This window comes from Phalaenopsis equestris, unplaced genomic scaffold (assembly GCF_001263595.1).
Source record: "Phalaenopsis equestris unplaced genomic scaffold, ASM126359v1 Scaffold000088, whole genome shotgun sequence".
Lineage (NCBI taxonomy): Eukaryota > Viridiplantae > Streptophyta > Magnoliopsida > Asparagales > Orchidaceae > Phalaenopsis > Phalaenopsis equestris.
The window spans coordinates 198,540-214,430 of NW_018164530.1; the positions used below are offsets into that span (position 1 = coordinate 198,540).

Consider the following 15,891-nt stretch of genomic DNA (forward strand, 5'->3'; position numbering starts at 1 on the left):
TGGCACATTGGAGGAAAAAAGCCCTTGCCATATGGGTGAATGGGTTGATTTTTTTATTTTTTTTTGGCAGGTCGGGTGAGGTGGGGAGGCTAGAATAGAGCAAGAAGAAGAGGAAGCAAGATGTGGGAAGTTCTTCATGCTGAGGGCCGAAGCCCCACACTGAAGGGGGATTGATTGAGGGGCGGATCTCTCTTTCAGTACTTGTGCTATTCAAATTCTCCCGAAAGGGTTGTGATTCAAATCCCTGACTCGAGGGTCTTATGTCAAGACCACTACCAATGAGTTAGAACCAATGAGTTAAACCTGACGCACAAAAAGAATACACACACAATCACACAAGAGAAGTAGTCTACCTTACATTATACAGCATTCCAAGCGAGTGGAAAAGGCCAAAAACATCTTGCGAAGGCGAGCGAGTATTCCTATTCCGACGACACGGTTCTCTAAGATGTTTGTTCAAATGCCCACGACACAGTGCTCCTAGTGATGGCAACGAAGCTCCCACCCATCTTCCTATTCCGACGAATTACCCTTTGTGTTTCTCGAAATCACAAGTTTTACTCGTCCTATTCCTCAGATTCAGCTCCCATTCGAACCGAAACTAATCTTATCCCTCCCAAGTCAAAAGAGGTCGAGTCCGCCATTCTTTTTCTCAAGAAAAAGCTCCACCCTGATGATCTCGTGAGAGTTCTGGATTCCGTTTCGGATGTGCCATCAGCTACAGCCATTTTCCGATGGGCTTCGCGCCAGAGAAACTTTCAGCATACCGCGCAAACTTATGCACACATGATCTGGAGGCTTGGTACGTCCGGGAACAGCGAACAAATGGAGGTTCTTTTGAAGGAGATGGTAAAGTTTGGCTTCTTGACCGTGAATTCATCTTTTAAATTTTTGGTTGAGTCCTTTTGTACAAATCAGAGGACTAGCGAAGCGCTGAAAGTGTTTGAAATTGCTAGGTTAGCTAATCTAAGGTTACCGGTTTCGACTTGCAATCTCTTGCTTCGCGTTCTTGTCTCAAAAACTAATAACTTCGGCTCAGTTATTTTTGTTTACAAGGAAATGGTCAAGGCTGAGATTCTTCCTGATGTTGATACCTTGAATTGTGTGATAAAAGGTTTGTGTGAGACAGGTCGGTTGGATTCTGCATTAATCCAATTCTGGGGAATGGAACAGAAGCATTGCAGTCCAAATAGTTGGACCTTTGAGTTAATTATTGCTAGTCTTTGCTCTGGCGGTAGAATAGGTGAAGCTGTTGAGATTTGGAAGCAGATGCTTCTGCTTGAATGCCGTCCGGATTGTGGATTTTATGCACGAATTATACCATTATTTTGTGGTGCTAATAGAACGGATGAAAGTATTAAGTTGTTCAAGATGATGAAAGATGATGGGAATTTTCCTGATCTATATCTATACAGTGCTTTAATTGAGTGCTTGTCTGAAAATCTACAGCTTAAAGATGCAGTTGAGATTCTTGAGGAAATGGCTGACCTGGGGATTTCTCCCTGCGCCAGCAGTTATGTGCATATTGTGCATGGATATTGCAAATTAGGAAATGTGCATGAAGCAATGGAATTTCTTAATAAAACTAATAATTGTCCTGTTGAACCTTATGATGCGTTGCTTAGCAGTTTATGTGATTTGGATAGATTTCGAGAGGCGATCAGTCTTCTTAAGGAGATGCTTGAAAAATGTGTTGGCGATGGCATTTCTTGGAATATTATCATATTTGGGCTTTGCAAGAAAGGGAATGTTAGAAAAGCATTGGAAGTCGCATGTAGGATGGTTGTTTTATCTAATGAGCCAGATAATATAACTTGTTCTTCTCTTATAACTGGATATTGTCGAAACACTGAATTTGAAAAAGCTCTCTACATGTTTAAACAGGAATCGGTTCGGGACATGTTTTTGGATACGAGGTCTTGCTCTGAGTTGATTGAGGGACTTTGCCATGTCAAGAAGATTCAAGAGGCTGCTGAGGTTTTCTATCATATTGTTTCAAGAGGTCATTCACCAAGTATAAATTCTCTGAGCATATTAATCAGTGATAATTGTGTCATCGGAAAGGTGGATGAAGCTATAAAAATTCTCTTACTTGCATCTGCTAATTGTTGTTGCTTCTCCTCTTCAATTTATACACCAATCATTACTGGACTGTTGGAACTGAACAAAGACAGATACATCTTACATATCCTTGCACAAATGTTTGTTAATGGCTGTACTTTAGACCTTAGAACATATTGCATTCTCATTCATGGCTTGTGTATGAGAGGGAGAAGCCGAGTTGCTGCTGATTTGTTCAATCAAATGGTTGATGATGGTCTCATACCTGGTTCTGAAAATCTTGAGAAACTAATTGAAGGTTTTGCTGAAGGATTCAGCTTGAAATTGGTGGCTCATCATTTGGAGAAGCTAATTGAGGCTGGGGTTATTCTTCGCCCGTTAATTTGTAATGCAATCATCTCTAGCCTACTGAACGAGGGTCAAAAGTTTGTGGCTTGTAAGTTTTTGGACTGGATGCTGGGTCGAGGTTGGGTGCCTGATCCGGATACTCATGTTTTGTTGGTTGGTAACTTTGATTCAGAGAAAAAAGCTGGAGCCATGAAATTATATGACACGGATACTGACATGGTTAGATATATACTGGCTGAAGGCTTTACAAGTTATGCTTAGCATTCGTCCAGGCTTCATGCTCAATTACAGTGCCATGATATGACAACCTGATGAGTGATCATCTTTGGACATGTTGTGACTTCTATTATTTATTTCTTTGATGCTTGCCATTTTTGAAGCCAGAAATTATTTACAGGACTTAATCTTTCATGGGCTGCAGCAGGTATCAGTCTAAACTTCATTTATGATACTTTGGATTCTTGATTTTACCAATTTGCAGTTTGTTTCGAGAATCCTGTCTACGGTCTCTTACACTGAGTTGCTACCTAGTAGATGCTATTTTAATCCAATAACAGGTGTTTCATTTCATTTGGATGATTTAAAAAAAACAATCTATATACTCAGGATTTTATATCCATCACATCTGACTTTCCGCAAAATTCTTTAGTATTGTTAGGCATGAAATTTGACATATATTTTTGCTTGTAATCTATGTAGCCTTCCGTTTGAGGACTGAAATTCATGACCAATCAAAATTGTTAAAATAATTAGCTTGAACTTCTTTTCCATTAATAGTATGCGAAACGTTGATTATATGAGGTTATCAAGATAATTCAACATGCTGATACATAGCTACGGGTCATGGTGACACAATGTTGCTTTATTATGCTTCCACATTTCAAGCAAGTTGTAAGAAGGACTTACATTCCCTAAGTTGTTCAAAGAGCTTGAAAATTCAGTTTTAGGTGGTTAAGTGAATTTTATTATATGTTTAGACTTTAGAGATTGAACCAGCCTGCGGTAGCCTTGTCAATGTTATGAAGTCTTTTTTTTTTATACTTAAAAGGTTCTTCTGGTAAAGTGGAGGTTTCTTCATGTATTCGTAAAATTTTGTAGATTGAATTATTTTTTTATTGGACTGCATTGCAAATCTTGCTTACTGTATTAGCTCTTTTTCGTTCAACTAATTTTTCCAACCTAGCAATATAGTGGAATATTTATCAACAAAATTTGTGAAGCTAAAAAACGACACGAGGCTCAGGGGCTGTACTGGTGGGAAAGGGTGAACTAGTTCAACCAATGAGTGCAGGGTGTCGGCAGGCCCTTTGCCTTAGTTTAGGGTTGCCGCCCAAGGGGAGGGGTTTTCCCCCTCCTATTTATATACTATTATATATATGTTATTTTCTCTTGTTAGGGTTCAACTTTTGAATGGTTGTAGTCAGTTGAGAGAATTTTGAATATAAAGAGGTGCCAAAAGACAATAGGTTGAAACTAACAACCATCAAATTGAAAAAAAAAAAAACATTTTTTATGGTGGAAAAATTTGCATAGGCAAATAATGAGAAAAATATTCGACGTACGAGAAGTTGAATGAGTCAAAAGGAAATATTCGACATACGACAAAGAGTTCTATGCGATCGAGAGACTTTTAATCACTAAAGTTGCTACTTACTTACGAGTAAGTTCACCTTATTCACAAATTATGAGACTTTGAAGTTCTTGAACAGTCAGAACAAACTGAAGGGCTGACACGCTTCCTGAGTGGAACTCTTGACATCGTGCTAGTTCGTACTTAAATACTAAGCAGAAAGTCGGAATCGAGTAGCATATGCACTGAGTCGTCGCCACTTGTTGATCATTTCTATGCAGACTCGAGTTGTAAGTTTTGAGGCAATGAAGGACTTGCACAAGGCAGACGAAGACTTTAGAGAGAACTAGGAACAATTTTAGGAGAAACCTACCAAGCAGTATCACAAGGTGGTGGCTCTCTGTTCCATCATAATAGATTGTGCATTCCTCGATGTTTGCTGAGAGAGTAGATTGTTCAGGAAAGCTACACCGGAGGACTTGGGTTTAGGGTTTAGGGTTTAGGGCTAAGGGCTTGCAGGATACTTTGACAGAGATAAAACTGTCACGCTTGTGAGAGAGCATTTTTTAGGCCCTAATTGATAAGTGATGTGGAGCGGCATGTTAGGCAACGAAGAATTTGCCATGTAGCCAAAACCAAAGGGAAGAACGCATGACTATATACTTCATTATTGGTACCAGAGGTTTTGTGGGTGGATATTAGCATGGATTTGTTGGTGGGTTTTCTGAGTATACAACGGAATAAGAATTCTGTGATGGTTATGGTGGGTTAATTTTCGAAGATGACATACTTCGTACTCTGCCACCAGACGCTATATGCATTGCATGTAGGTGATTTTTACTTCAGAGAGGTCGTGAGACTACACGAGATACTCAAGACCATTGCTTCTGATAGAGATGTCAAGTTTTTGAGTTACTTATGGAGGACTCTATTGGGAAAGCTTGACACTAAGCTTCAATTCAGCTTAACAGTTCACCCATAAATGAACTGTTAAACGGAGGCGGTGAACGAGAGTCGGGAGAACTTCCTGAGGTGCTTTGTGAGGAAAAATATTAAGCAATGAGATTTCATTCCAGCCCAAGCCAAATTTATTTGCAACAGAAGCGTGAGTTAGATCACAAGATGCCATATAAGATTGTGTATAGGCACAACCACCTCTTCCCGCTTGACTTGGTGCCACTCCCGTCGACATAATAGATTAGTGAGAATGCTAGAGAAAGGGTGTGAGAGATTTAGAAGCTATACAAAGGGGTAAGAAAACAGATCACCAAGCAGAACCGTAAGTACGAAGCACAGGTGAATAATACTAGGAAGAATGCAACTTTTCATGGAGAACTAGTGTCGATTTTACTGAAGAAAGAAAGGTTTCTGGGGGGAGCGTTTGGGAGGCTCAAGCTTAGAGCATATGGAACCTTCAGGATCCTCAAGAAGTCGAACGACAATGCCTATAAAATCAACCTACTCAGAGATTATAACATTTTTGCTAACTTCAATATAACGAATTTGACTTTATGTTACAAAGAATCGGAAGCTTCCACAAATGAGATCGAAGCTTCCCCAACTCAAGGCTTGAATCAGTTAGGGGTGAACCGGTTCAGCCAATGAGCGCGGGGGCCGACCGTCCCTTTGCCCTGTTTAGGGCCTTCCCCCTTCTATATATATATGCGTCGTTGGTGATCTGCTCTGCTAAGGTTTCTCCCGATGGTGAATGGAGAAACCCTGGTTTGATTCCTTCGACCTTCAATCCATCCTCAGGTGCTCGAAGATGAAGTTCCCGCGCCCAGATGCTCAGGTGCTCGACGACGACGACAAAGGACTTCAATCTTCTTTGCGATCGTCGTTTTCTCTTTCTCGCCCAACGACGAAGGGCTTCAGCGTCTGCTTCTGCGGTTTTGTCCTCTCCTTCTTCGCGCCATCTAGCTTTTGTGGTTCTTTTCTGCATGAGTTTCCTCGTCGAGTTGCAGTTTCTTGTCTATCTTCTGTGCATTTCATCTGCGGTTCCTGCAGCTTCGCCTCAACCTCTTCAGTTTGTCTTTTTTTGCCCTCTGCCTGACTTGCAGAGCTTCTCTTTGTTGATATGGAGCTTCCTTCTTCTTCGGTTGAACCTGATAAAATCTCCTTTGCCCATGTGGTGGTAATCCTCAGGGGGAGACGATCGTTGTCTTCCCTTCAAGTTATAAGGTGCATCGTGATGCTATAGGTGATTGCCCCTTTATTAAGAATGCAAGCAGGAAAATTAGGAAAACAACATTCTTTTTCTCCGCGCCATAAATTTCAACTCTGACTGACAAATTCAAGTTTGCTCTTATTGAAAAATTTTAGTGGGGACACCCACCTATGAAATTTATCAGGAAAAATTTTGATGACGTCAAATTGGCAGGAAAGTGGAAAGTGAGACTCATGGATGTGAGACATGTATTGATTCATTTAACCGTGCCTAATGACTACACTCAGATTTTCTCCAAAAAAATATTTTAACATCGCTAGTAAACCATTGAAGCTACTCAAATGGTCTCCTGATTTTGACCTCAATCATGAACCTCCTACTGTACCGGTATGGTTGTCTACCTGGTCTCAAGCTGCACTTTTTCATCATCAGATTCTTTACTCTATTGATATTATACTTGGGGACCCTATGGAGCTAGATCTACCTACTTTCAACCTTACCAGACATTCTGTGGGCAAAATACTTGTGGAAAGAGATATTACTTTGCCCGGTGTTACTGAAGTCTGGTTGGACACAACGCATAATGGATATTAACAACAAATCGTCATGAAGCATGGACCTATTTATTTTTCTCATTGTAAGATGTTTGGACATACCCTTGATAAATGTCATAGGCTTCATCCTAATTTGAAATCTAAAAATCATGAAATCTAAAAATCAAGTGATAATTTGAAATCTAAAAATCAAGTGAATAAGGATGGATTTAAGGATATTTCTGTTCCACCTGGAGAGAAAGTCACTACAGGACATGATTTGGTGTCTAATTATATTGTCGCTGTGGACCCTCCCCCTGAAAATATTGTTTCTGCGATCGATAAGAAGCTGGATGACCCTGTTGAGCAACCTATACTTTCAAACCATACTGAAAATAATAATGATAATTAGGAGAACCTTGCAGCTCCCCACCTTCAGGAAGTATCAGGGGTAGAGGCGACAACTCTTACCTCACATACACTTGTTGGCAACCTTTCTATTGCAACACTACCACCTCATCCGAATTAACCTTCGGATGATGAATGACAGGTCTACACTTACAGGAGGAAGAAGAATTATGATTTACTTGAGCTAAGGAATCTAATAGATGATACTCTGGTAACTTCGGGCAATGGTACACAACTCACCAATTTGTTAGCTGGTTCCTTTCCGACAACTAGAGACAGAGACAAAACTAAAGTGGGTCGACTTGGTTGATCTTTTATGTACCATCTACTTTTGGGTTTTTAATTTTCTTCTTTTTCTTTTTGTGTGTTGTACCGTATGGGTTGGGTGCTTATTTGGGTCCACTCATACAACCTATCTGTACCCCTTTCTTCTTAATGTAATTGCCCTTGGGCTTATATATATATATGTGTGTGTGTGTGTGTGTGTGTGTGTGTGTGTGCGTTAAAAAAAATACTGGACCAGTTTGGGAACTATGACGCTTCCATGCCTGAGAATGGTGATGTTCCAGGTCTTCCTGAAGCTGCTTTGGTTTCGTGCTTGCAATATGCTTCTTTGAGGCGTTCAAGTATTGCGTGGGTTCTTTTATCACCTATGTCAATCAAATATGACTTCCATTACCAACCACAATGACCATCCTTTCACATCCTAAACTTTTGTGGTTTAAAAATTTTGGATTGGTTTACGAGGAGGTTATGTAGTTTAGTTCATTATTCACATCCTAAACTTTTGTCATTAAAAAGATCATACATCTTGTCATGCTTCAAGCATATAAATATAACATCAATTAAATTATCTGTATAGTGAGGTCAAGAATCTAAAAAACTATATGTGTGTGTGTGTGATATAAGTCTCTCGGGTCAGGGGTTCGAATCTCGTGGTGCAGGCTCTTCGAATCAGAATCAAGCACACCGGATTTTCAACCCATATGGGAGAATTGATATTTGGTGTTCACTGGACCAAATATCGATTTCATCTTTTAATATATATATATATATATATTGCGAGGAAGTTATGCTAGGTTGTATGAAATTTTGGTTTAGGTCTAGGAAGGATGGTATTTATCAGGCTCTGATGCCAGATGATATTTGTTTTCTTTGATTGAAATTATTTTCTTTCTATTTTATGTTGTTTTCTTTATCTTTTAAATAATAAATATGAATTGATGAATTGAAGATGTTAGGTGTTGTATCTTTTTTATTGTCTTTTCATGTAATGGTTATTTATATTTCCTTTCATATCAATAAAAATATTTCACATTATTCTGAATTTGAACATAATATTAAAGCCAAATTTTTTAACCTAGCCATCGACATCCTTACAGAGCCGCCAGACTCCCTTCCTGCCATTCCCCTTGTAGGAAGGGTGGGACTCTTTTTCTCCCCAATCCAGCTTGCTGTCCTTATTGATAATTTCTCTCGCGCCTTTTATTTCTCTCCAATTGCTTCTTATCTATTCTTGATAGCCATGGCATCCACTGGAAAAATCAAGCTCTAAATTAACAATTTTGGAAGGATCTGACGAATTGTGGCTAGAGTTGTGCTATTCAGTGAGAATGTGGAATTGGTCGCTATTATCAATACGTTCATCACCACCAATTACATGTGGTGGGAATTCTTTACTCAGAATATAACTTTTTGAGAGAATTTCTATTTAGATGACCAAGTACGACATTCTGAAGAAATATATATACCCGAAAGAAGAAAAGTATTATCTTAAAAATGGGCCTGACCACTCGAATGGTGAAAGCCTTCATTAGTTCATAGAACCAAGTTTTTTTTCCCTTACCTCACGGTTGTAAGGTAAATTTTATTTTAATTCTGGGGTCTACAAAGACAAATTCTTGTAATTAATTATATCTTTAAAGCGGTGAGCCCTGAAGAAAATTCTAGATTAATGCGACAAGTTAGATTGTCAGAGATCAAACTTTCATAGTTGGAATGTTTAGAAGTGGAGGGTTCAAACTGGAAGATTAAGCTTAAAGGGATGTGACTTACATCCTAATGACAATATGTTATGGGAGAAACCCAAGTTATAGAATAAAATTTGAAGAGAGAGTTGAAAGAGTCTGATGTTGAGTTTGAACTGATCAAATGAAGTCAAAAGAGAAGTCAGAGATACTAGATTTGACTGACTGAAATGGTTGGAAATCCTAAGATAAGTATAGAGTCAGAAATAAAAAGATTTCTAGATGAGGAGTGAAATCCTAGACTTTATAAGGAATTCTATGGGCGGACTAACCTAGACTTTGGGAATAACATTCTCGGTGAAAGATGTCCATGACATTCCGTCGTCTTGGGAACATTAGTATCTGTCAACTATGACCGGCCTCATAACCAGGAATCCCTCTTAAATACCGTAGAGGATTTGTAGTTTCGAAACAGTCTGAAATATATTCCTCAGTAACCATGGGTTACTTCATTCTAAGGTATTCCCTCTAGTTTCTCGAGGTAGATTTGTTGTTCTGTATGTCCTAGTTCTTAGCACTAACAAGGGTACCTAGACTAACCTAGACTTCTATACTTAGCACTAACTACCCTCACTTTGGTGTCTAAGTTAGCTAACCTAAGGTATGTGTCAGATCTATCTAGATTATGTTCTCATTTTTATGTTGATGTTTTTTAGATGTTTATTTAAAGTTCACTATTTTATTTTGTTTTGTTTTAATTCTTTGGTTTGCTAGTCATCTTGAGAAATCAAAGTTTTCTGAGTTTGATTTTTGTTTTTTTTAAGGTTTGAGTTTTTGATATTTGTGGAGAAAACCAAGATGGTTTTCATCCTTTTTTTCATTTTATGTATTTTATTTTTTCTTTGTTTTTGAACATTAACATATGAAATGGAACGTGAAATAACACATATGACACATATACTTAGCCTTGGATTAGACTTGGGCTAAGGTTGAACTTAGGTAAGTGGAATTTTTAGCTTAGGTTAACTCAAGTTTGAACTAATGTATGATATGAATTAGTTGGTTTAGGTCTGTATTAAACTTGAGCTGGCTTCGGTTGACTTAAGTTTGGTTTGGGTTGACTAGGATTTGGTTTGGGTTGACTCAAGTTAAGCTGGTTTTACTTGGGTTGACTCTAATTTGGTTTGAGTTGACCCGGGTTAAGCTGGATTGACCCGGATTGAGTTGGGTATTAAGGTTGACCTGGGCTAAGCTGGGTTGGGTTAGACCTAAGTTAGGTTTAGGGTTTGGTTTGGGTTGGCCCGTGTTAATCTGGGTTGATTCAGGTTGACTTGAGTTTGGTTTGATTTGACCCGAGTTAAGCTAGGTTGGTTCAAACCTGTGTTAGGTTTAGGGTTTGGGTTGGGTCAGACCTGCATTAGGTTTAGGTTTTCGGTGAGGTATGGGTTAGTTCAGACCTAGGTTAGGTTTAGGAATTGGGTCAGGTCTAGGTTGGGTCAGACCTGGGTTAGGTTTAGGGTTTGGGTCTGGTCTAAGTTGGGTCAAACCTCGGTTAGGTTTAGGTTAGGCTTTTGGGTTAGGGTTTGGGTTAGACTAGGATTGGTTTAGATTAGGCTTTTGGGTTGGGTTAGTGTTTGGGTTAGACTCAGATTGGTTTAGATTAGGCTTTTTGGTTAGGGTATATGTTTTGACTACAATTTGGGGTTAAGGTTAGGCTAGGTTTGGGTCGACTTGAGTTGAGCCCAAACCCAAGCCTAATCTAAGGCTATTGAGTTGATTAATCTAGCCTAAAATTAACTTAAGACTTAAGAATTAAAATACTTAAATTAAAAGGAAACTAAGCCCGAGAGGAGGCTGTCCGGAGGAGGCTCGCCGGGGAAATATTCTTCCTCTATCTGAATTGTCCGAGGTAAGTGTCAGAGAGTTGGGATGTCCCGGAGAGTGCCGAAGATCGCCTATATATAGGCTAGAAGGTGGTCGCAGAGCTTCGCTGTTGTCGTCGGATTAGGTGGCGGACTAGTGCGTCGACGATCACAATTAATTGGGTGGTTAAAGAGCCACGGATCTCAGCTGAAGAAGCAGTGTGACAATTCGTGCTCTGATCTGTGGACGAAGGCCACAGATTGATGGCGTGCCACACGGAGTGGTCGTTCCAGTTATATTAGGGCATGGGCACGCCCAGGCTTGGTCTGACCACACATAGAAACTTTTGTGCGTGGTCACGCCTAGCTTGGGCATGACCACGCTGTGGTGCTTTTGGGCGTGGTCACGCCTAGGCTTGACATGACTACACCAGGCCAAAAAAGGGCAAGTTTAGTTTTTTTTTGGCTAATCTGGTTGCACCTGACCAAAAGACGATGTTCGTGCAAGTCTTATGTGATAAAAAATGAGGCAAAAAATGGATCTCAATATGTGTGATAAACTATTCAAAGTACGCTGCACATATGACGTTGACCAAAACCATCAACCAAGTTCGAAGAACATATGATTTGCTTTGGATATATCAAAGATTTGGAGCTGGTATTTTGTGAATTATAATATTTGGGATTCACTGGGGATTTTTAGGTTTACCTGGATTCATTAGGGTGAAAAACCAATGTGGATTTACATCCATCCAAAGAAGGGAACAGGTTGACTGGATCAGAGAGGACAATGTTGGAGCTTATCATTCATTCTGATAGCTAGTCGGAGAGACTGAGAGAGTTTGGGACGAAAGCGCGGAAGCTGACATCCAGCCTAGGAGGTAGATTGAATGACTCGATCAAGACAATATTGAAGCTTCTAATTCATCCTGATAGCTATTCAAAGGAACATTCGAATAATTGAGTTGGTTTAGCTTTGCTGGGGAATTTGGTTTTAGAAGTTGTGATGTCAATTTGTATTGTGCCTGGACACATTAGGAAAGATGATACATGAATTTATTCTTAACCTAAGAGATGTCCTGGGGCAACTGATCAAGATAGATGAGACAGAAGTTCTAAACTGAAGGCAAGTTAAGTGGCCAGTTTAAAGCAGATAGTTCAGGGACTAACATCTACCTTATGCTCAGACCTGATTGCCTTAAAATTTGACCATTGGACTTTGGGCTTCTAAAGGTTCTTCTGCGGTGTGCAATTACTTTACCAGAGAGCTGCACGTACTCTAGTATGTTAATAGAGTCAAGCCATTGACTTATCCAATCCTATGCAGGGATCAAGGTCAATGAACCAAGAAGTATGAAGACTTGTTCGTTGTATTGAGTTGTGTTAGTTTGTTGTTTAGGTGTTCAATGACTAAGATCAAAAAGGCCTAACAAGTATATTGCTTGCTCTAGACTTAGTTTAGATTTGTCATGACATTGCTTTACCGTACCCGAAAATACAGTAAAATCAACGAACCATGCTGCTTGGTGCAGGGGCCATGTCAGGGCTTAATCTCAATAAGGGAGAACCAATGCCAGCCTGTTCTCTAGTCCGCACTAGATGGACTTAGCGATCCCAACTTGTTAGTGTGCAATGGCTATACCAGGACACTTCCTAGATTTACAGAGTCAAAACATCAGTCCTTTTTGTGGCCGATGTGTCAATAAAACTTACAAACCCGAGAAAAAAATATATGCTTTCAGTGTTCAATGAGCTAGACTAAGTTAAGAAGTTTATCACAATGAAATTCACACCTTGGCTAAGTCTAATTTTTGGACTCTAGGGAGCAGTTATATAGACATAACTCTATCCTAGTTTTTACTCAACCAATGTGTCAGTTTCGTTGGGCCTGGATGCAGATCAACCAAAACTGACAAGCTCTAAAGGAAGAAACAAAATATCTCGTTGGTGTGTGATAAGTTGGACTGAGAGAAAATCTGTTAGGAGATTTACTTTAACTCATAATTATCAACTTAAAGGATTAATTCATAAAACCAATCTTGACTGGCTTGGAATTAATCAGCTTGATCATAGTGTGATGGTGTCACGTGGGGCGTATTCTAACTTCTAATGGGCCAAAGCCAAACTTTTGGAGAGTTTAAATAACTTCAAACTAAGTTCGACGAACCTTTTTCAGCGTGCGCTAAGTATACTGGATGAGAGTACGACATACCCCAACCCAAATTTACTAACTCAACGGATTGACGATTTTAAGAAGGTCAATCAACCTAATTACACTACGTTGGTGCCATATTGTGTACTCCAACTTCCAGTGGACCCGAAGAAGATTCAAATTTAGGGGATACAATGGACTAAACTGAAAGGGAAGTGTGATTCGTCGTATCTCATGTTTATTTAGCCCAAAAAATTGACAACCCAAATTTTCTCAGACTAATTTGAAGTGAACCAATTTGATAACATTGTGATGGTGCTGTGGGGCGTGTCCAGCTTCATATGGATCAAATTCAAAATTTCGTGGGTATGTGATAAACTAAGTCGAGAAGATACTTCTCCGAAGATTTTCCTACAATAAGGCCTACCTCTGGAGCTTTTCATTTATTTTTATTTCTTTAGGTCATACTCTACAGCTTTTTTTGAAGGTTGTCTACTTCCCTACAAACTCCCCTGCTGCATTACCTGTAGAAGCCTTTCGCCTGCCTACAGAGACTGCAGGAACTACAGACAAATACAACCACAATCAATTAGAAGTTAGTTTTTCATGTAGTTTATCTACTTCTCTACAAACTCCCTTGCAACATTACCTGTAGGAGTCTTTTGCCTACCTACAGACATTGCAGGAACTACAGTTAAAGACAATTGTAGTCAACTGGAAGTCAACTTTACCTGCAGGCTGTCTTTTCTCTGCCAACTCTCTTGCAACATCAGTACAGGATGAAGACTTCAAGCTCTACTTCATAGGATATTCCTTGCCCATTGTTTGATGTTTTCAAATTTAAGTTGAACATGATTTTTTATTATGTTTCAACTTAAGCGGGATTGTTAGAATTTATATTAAGAAATAATTTTTTCCTATTAGAAATTATGAGGATTATATTTATTTTCTAATATAACTTTATTTCCTTTCCTATTTTAGATTTATTTTCTTGGATTGGATTTATTCTATTTCCTATTTTTAGGCTTTTCTATTATCTCCAAATAATTAATTTGAATTGATTAATTGGAGATATTATGTATTATATCTTTTCTTTCATGTTGTTTTCTTTTTACTGTCTTTTCTATTCTAGAATTCATGTAAGGACTTCCTATTATTTCAATAAAAATATTCCGCATTATTCTGAATTTCAATATTATATATATTCGAATAACCCCGTAGGGAACTTTATTGATATCAGGTAAAATTTACAAAAATTGGAGGTAGATCCTTCTACAACCCAAAATACAACTCACACAACTAGAAAAACTAAGCTACCACCTCCAACTGATTACAACTCACTCCACCAATGAATCAATATCCAAAAAAATCAAAAGGCATTGTATGATGAAAAGATTTTTATCTTCTCAAGTATGGTATCCCCATGTTGTCTCCATGAACCAATCTTTGAAGTTCTCTAGGAGGCCTTCTCTCCATAGTTGCTTCAGCAGCTATTGCACCCTCTCTAGCCAACCAATGAACAGGCTTGTTCCCTTCCCTATACACAAAACTCCACATTATGTTAAAATTAATTATGTTAAAATTAGCCAATAATCTTGGTAATCTTACTTAAGTCTACTGCAAGATTCCATGTTGTTGCCTTCCTGCCTTTAAGATAGTCCAATAAATCAGCTGAGTCAACTTCCACTTGCAGCAAATACCAGTTAACACAAGCAGCTAATTTGAATGTTAACATCACAACACATAATTCAGTCTCCAATGAACATTCAATCACACACGAAGAAGCAAAGAAAAGCAAGCATTTTCTCTGGGAGTCCCTAAATGTCCCCACAGCACTAGCCAAATTCCCCTTGAAGCTTCCATCTATATTAACCTTGACATAATGCCGATGAGATGTTAACCAGAAAACCATTTTAGGGGTCATCCTCTTCTCCAACAAATCACTATTCTTCTTTTTAAAAACAGAAATACCACTGAAAATGTTATTTTTACGGGAACAAAAATTTTCCAGTTTATAGATATATGCGAGTATAGGGCTGTCAAAAAAGCTCGTTGTTCGCGAATAGTTCGTGTTCGATTCGCCAGAGCCTTCGTGTTCGATTCGTTCGATAAGCAAACGAGACGAACACAAACAATTTTTTTCGTTCGGTTTGCTAAACGAACCAAACACGAACAGTGATGCGTTCGTTCGTGTTCGAATCGTTATTGTTCGAAATAAAAAAAAATTAAATAAATAAATAAATAGATATAATTTATGATATTTTTAAAATAATTATATACTCAAAAAAATTAATATATATTAAAATTTAAAACCTGTAAATTATAATGTAAAATAAATTATTAATAATAATACATTTACATACTATCTAAACTCTAATAATATAGGTATTATATATTTAGATAATATAAGTATATAATTATTATAATATATTATATTATTATTTTTATATTATAATATATAAAGGAAATGAAAGAGTGGAAGCCCTAACCCCCCGTTCCCTTTTGCCCCCGTTCCCTTTTTCACCTCTCATGCCGCTCCCTTCTCACGCGATCTCACGGAAGCACGAGACCGCATCCAATCTTTCTCCTCCGGCTGCTCCTTCGCTCAAAATTGTGAAAAGCTCGGCGCTCTCCTCTCACGCCGCTCTCCTCTCAAGGAAGCACGAGACCGCAACCGATCTTTCTTCTCCGACTGCTCCTTCGCTCAAGATTGTGAAAAGCTCGCCGCTCTCCTCTCACGCCGCTCTTCTCTCAAGGAAGCACGAGACCGCAACCGATTTTTCTCCTCCGGCTGCTCCTCTCAAGATCGTGAAAATCTAGCCG

At 38.8% G+C, this 15,891-nt stretch overlaps 1 protein-coding gene across 2 annotated transcripts in view; it reads left to right on the forward strand.

The window, feature by feature from the left end:
• The first annotated feature begins 370 nt into the window (after window positions 1-370).
• Window positions 371-15,891, forward strand: part of LOC110019935 (pentatricopeptide repeat-containing protein At5g64320, mitochondrial-like) — a 34,183-nt gene continuing 18,662 nt past the window's right edge. For both annotated transcript variants that reach the window (XM_020717821.1, XM_020717822.1), the window contains exon 1: window positions 371-2,833. In XM_020717821.1, coding sequence (XP_020573480.1) covers window positions 487-2,670 — 2,184 coding nt within the window. In that variant the 5' untranslated portion in view covers window positions 371-486 and the 3' untranslated portion in view covers window positions 2,671-2,833. The remainder of the gene's footprint in view (window positions 2,834-15,891) is intronic.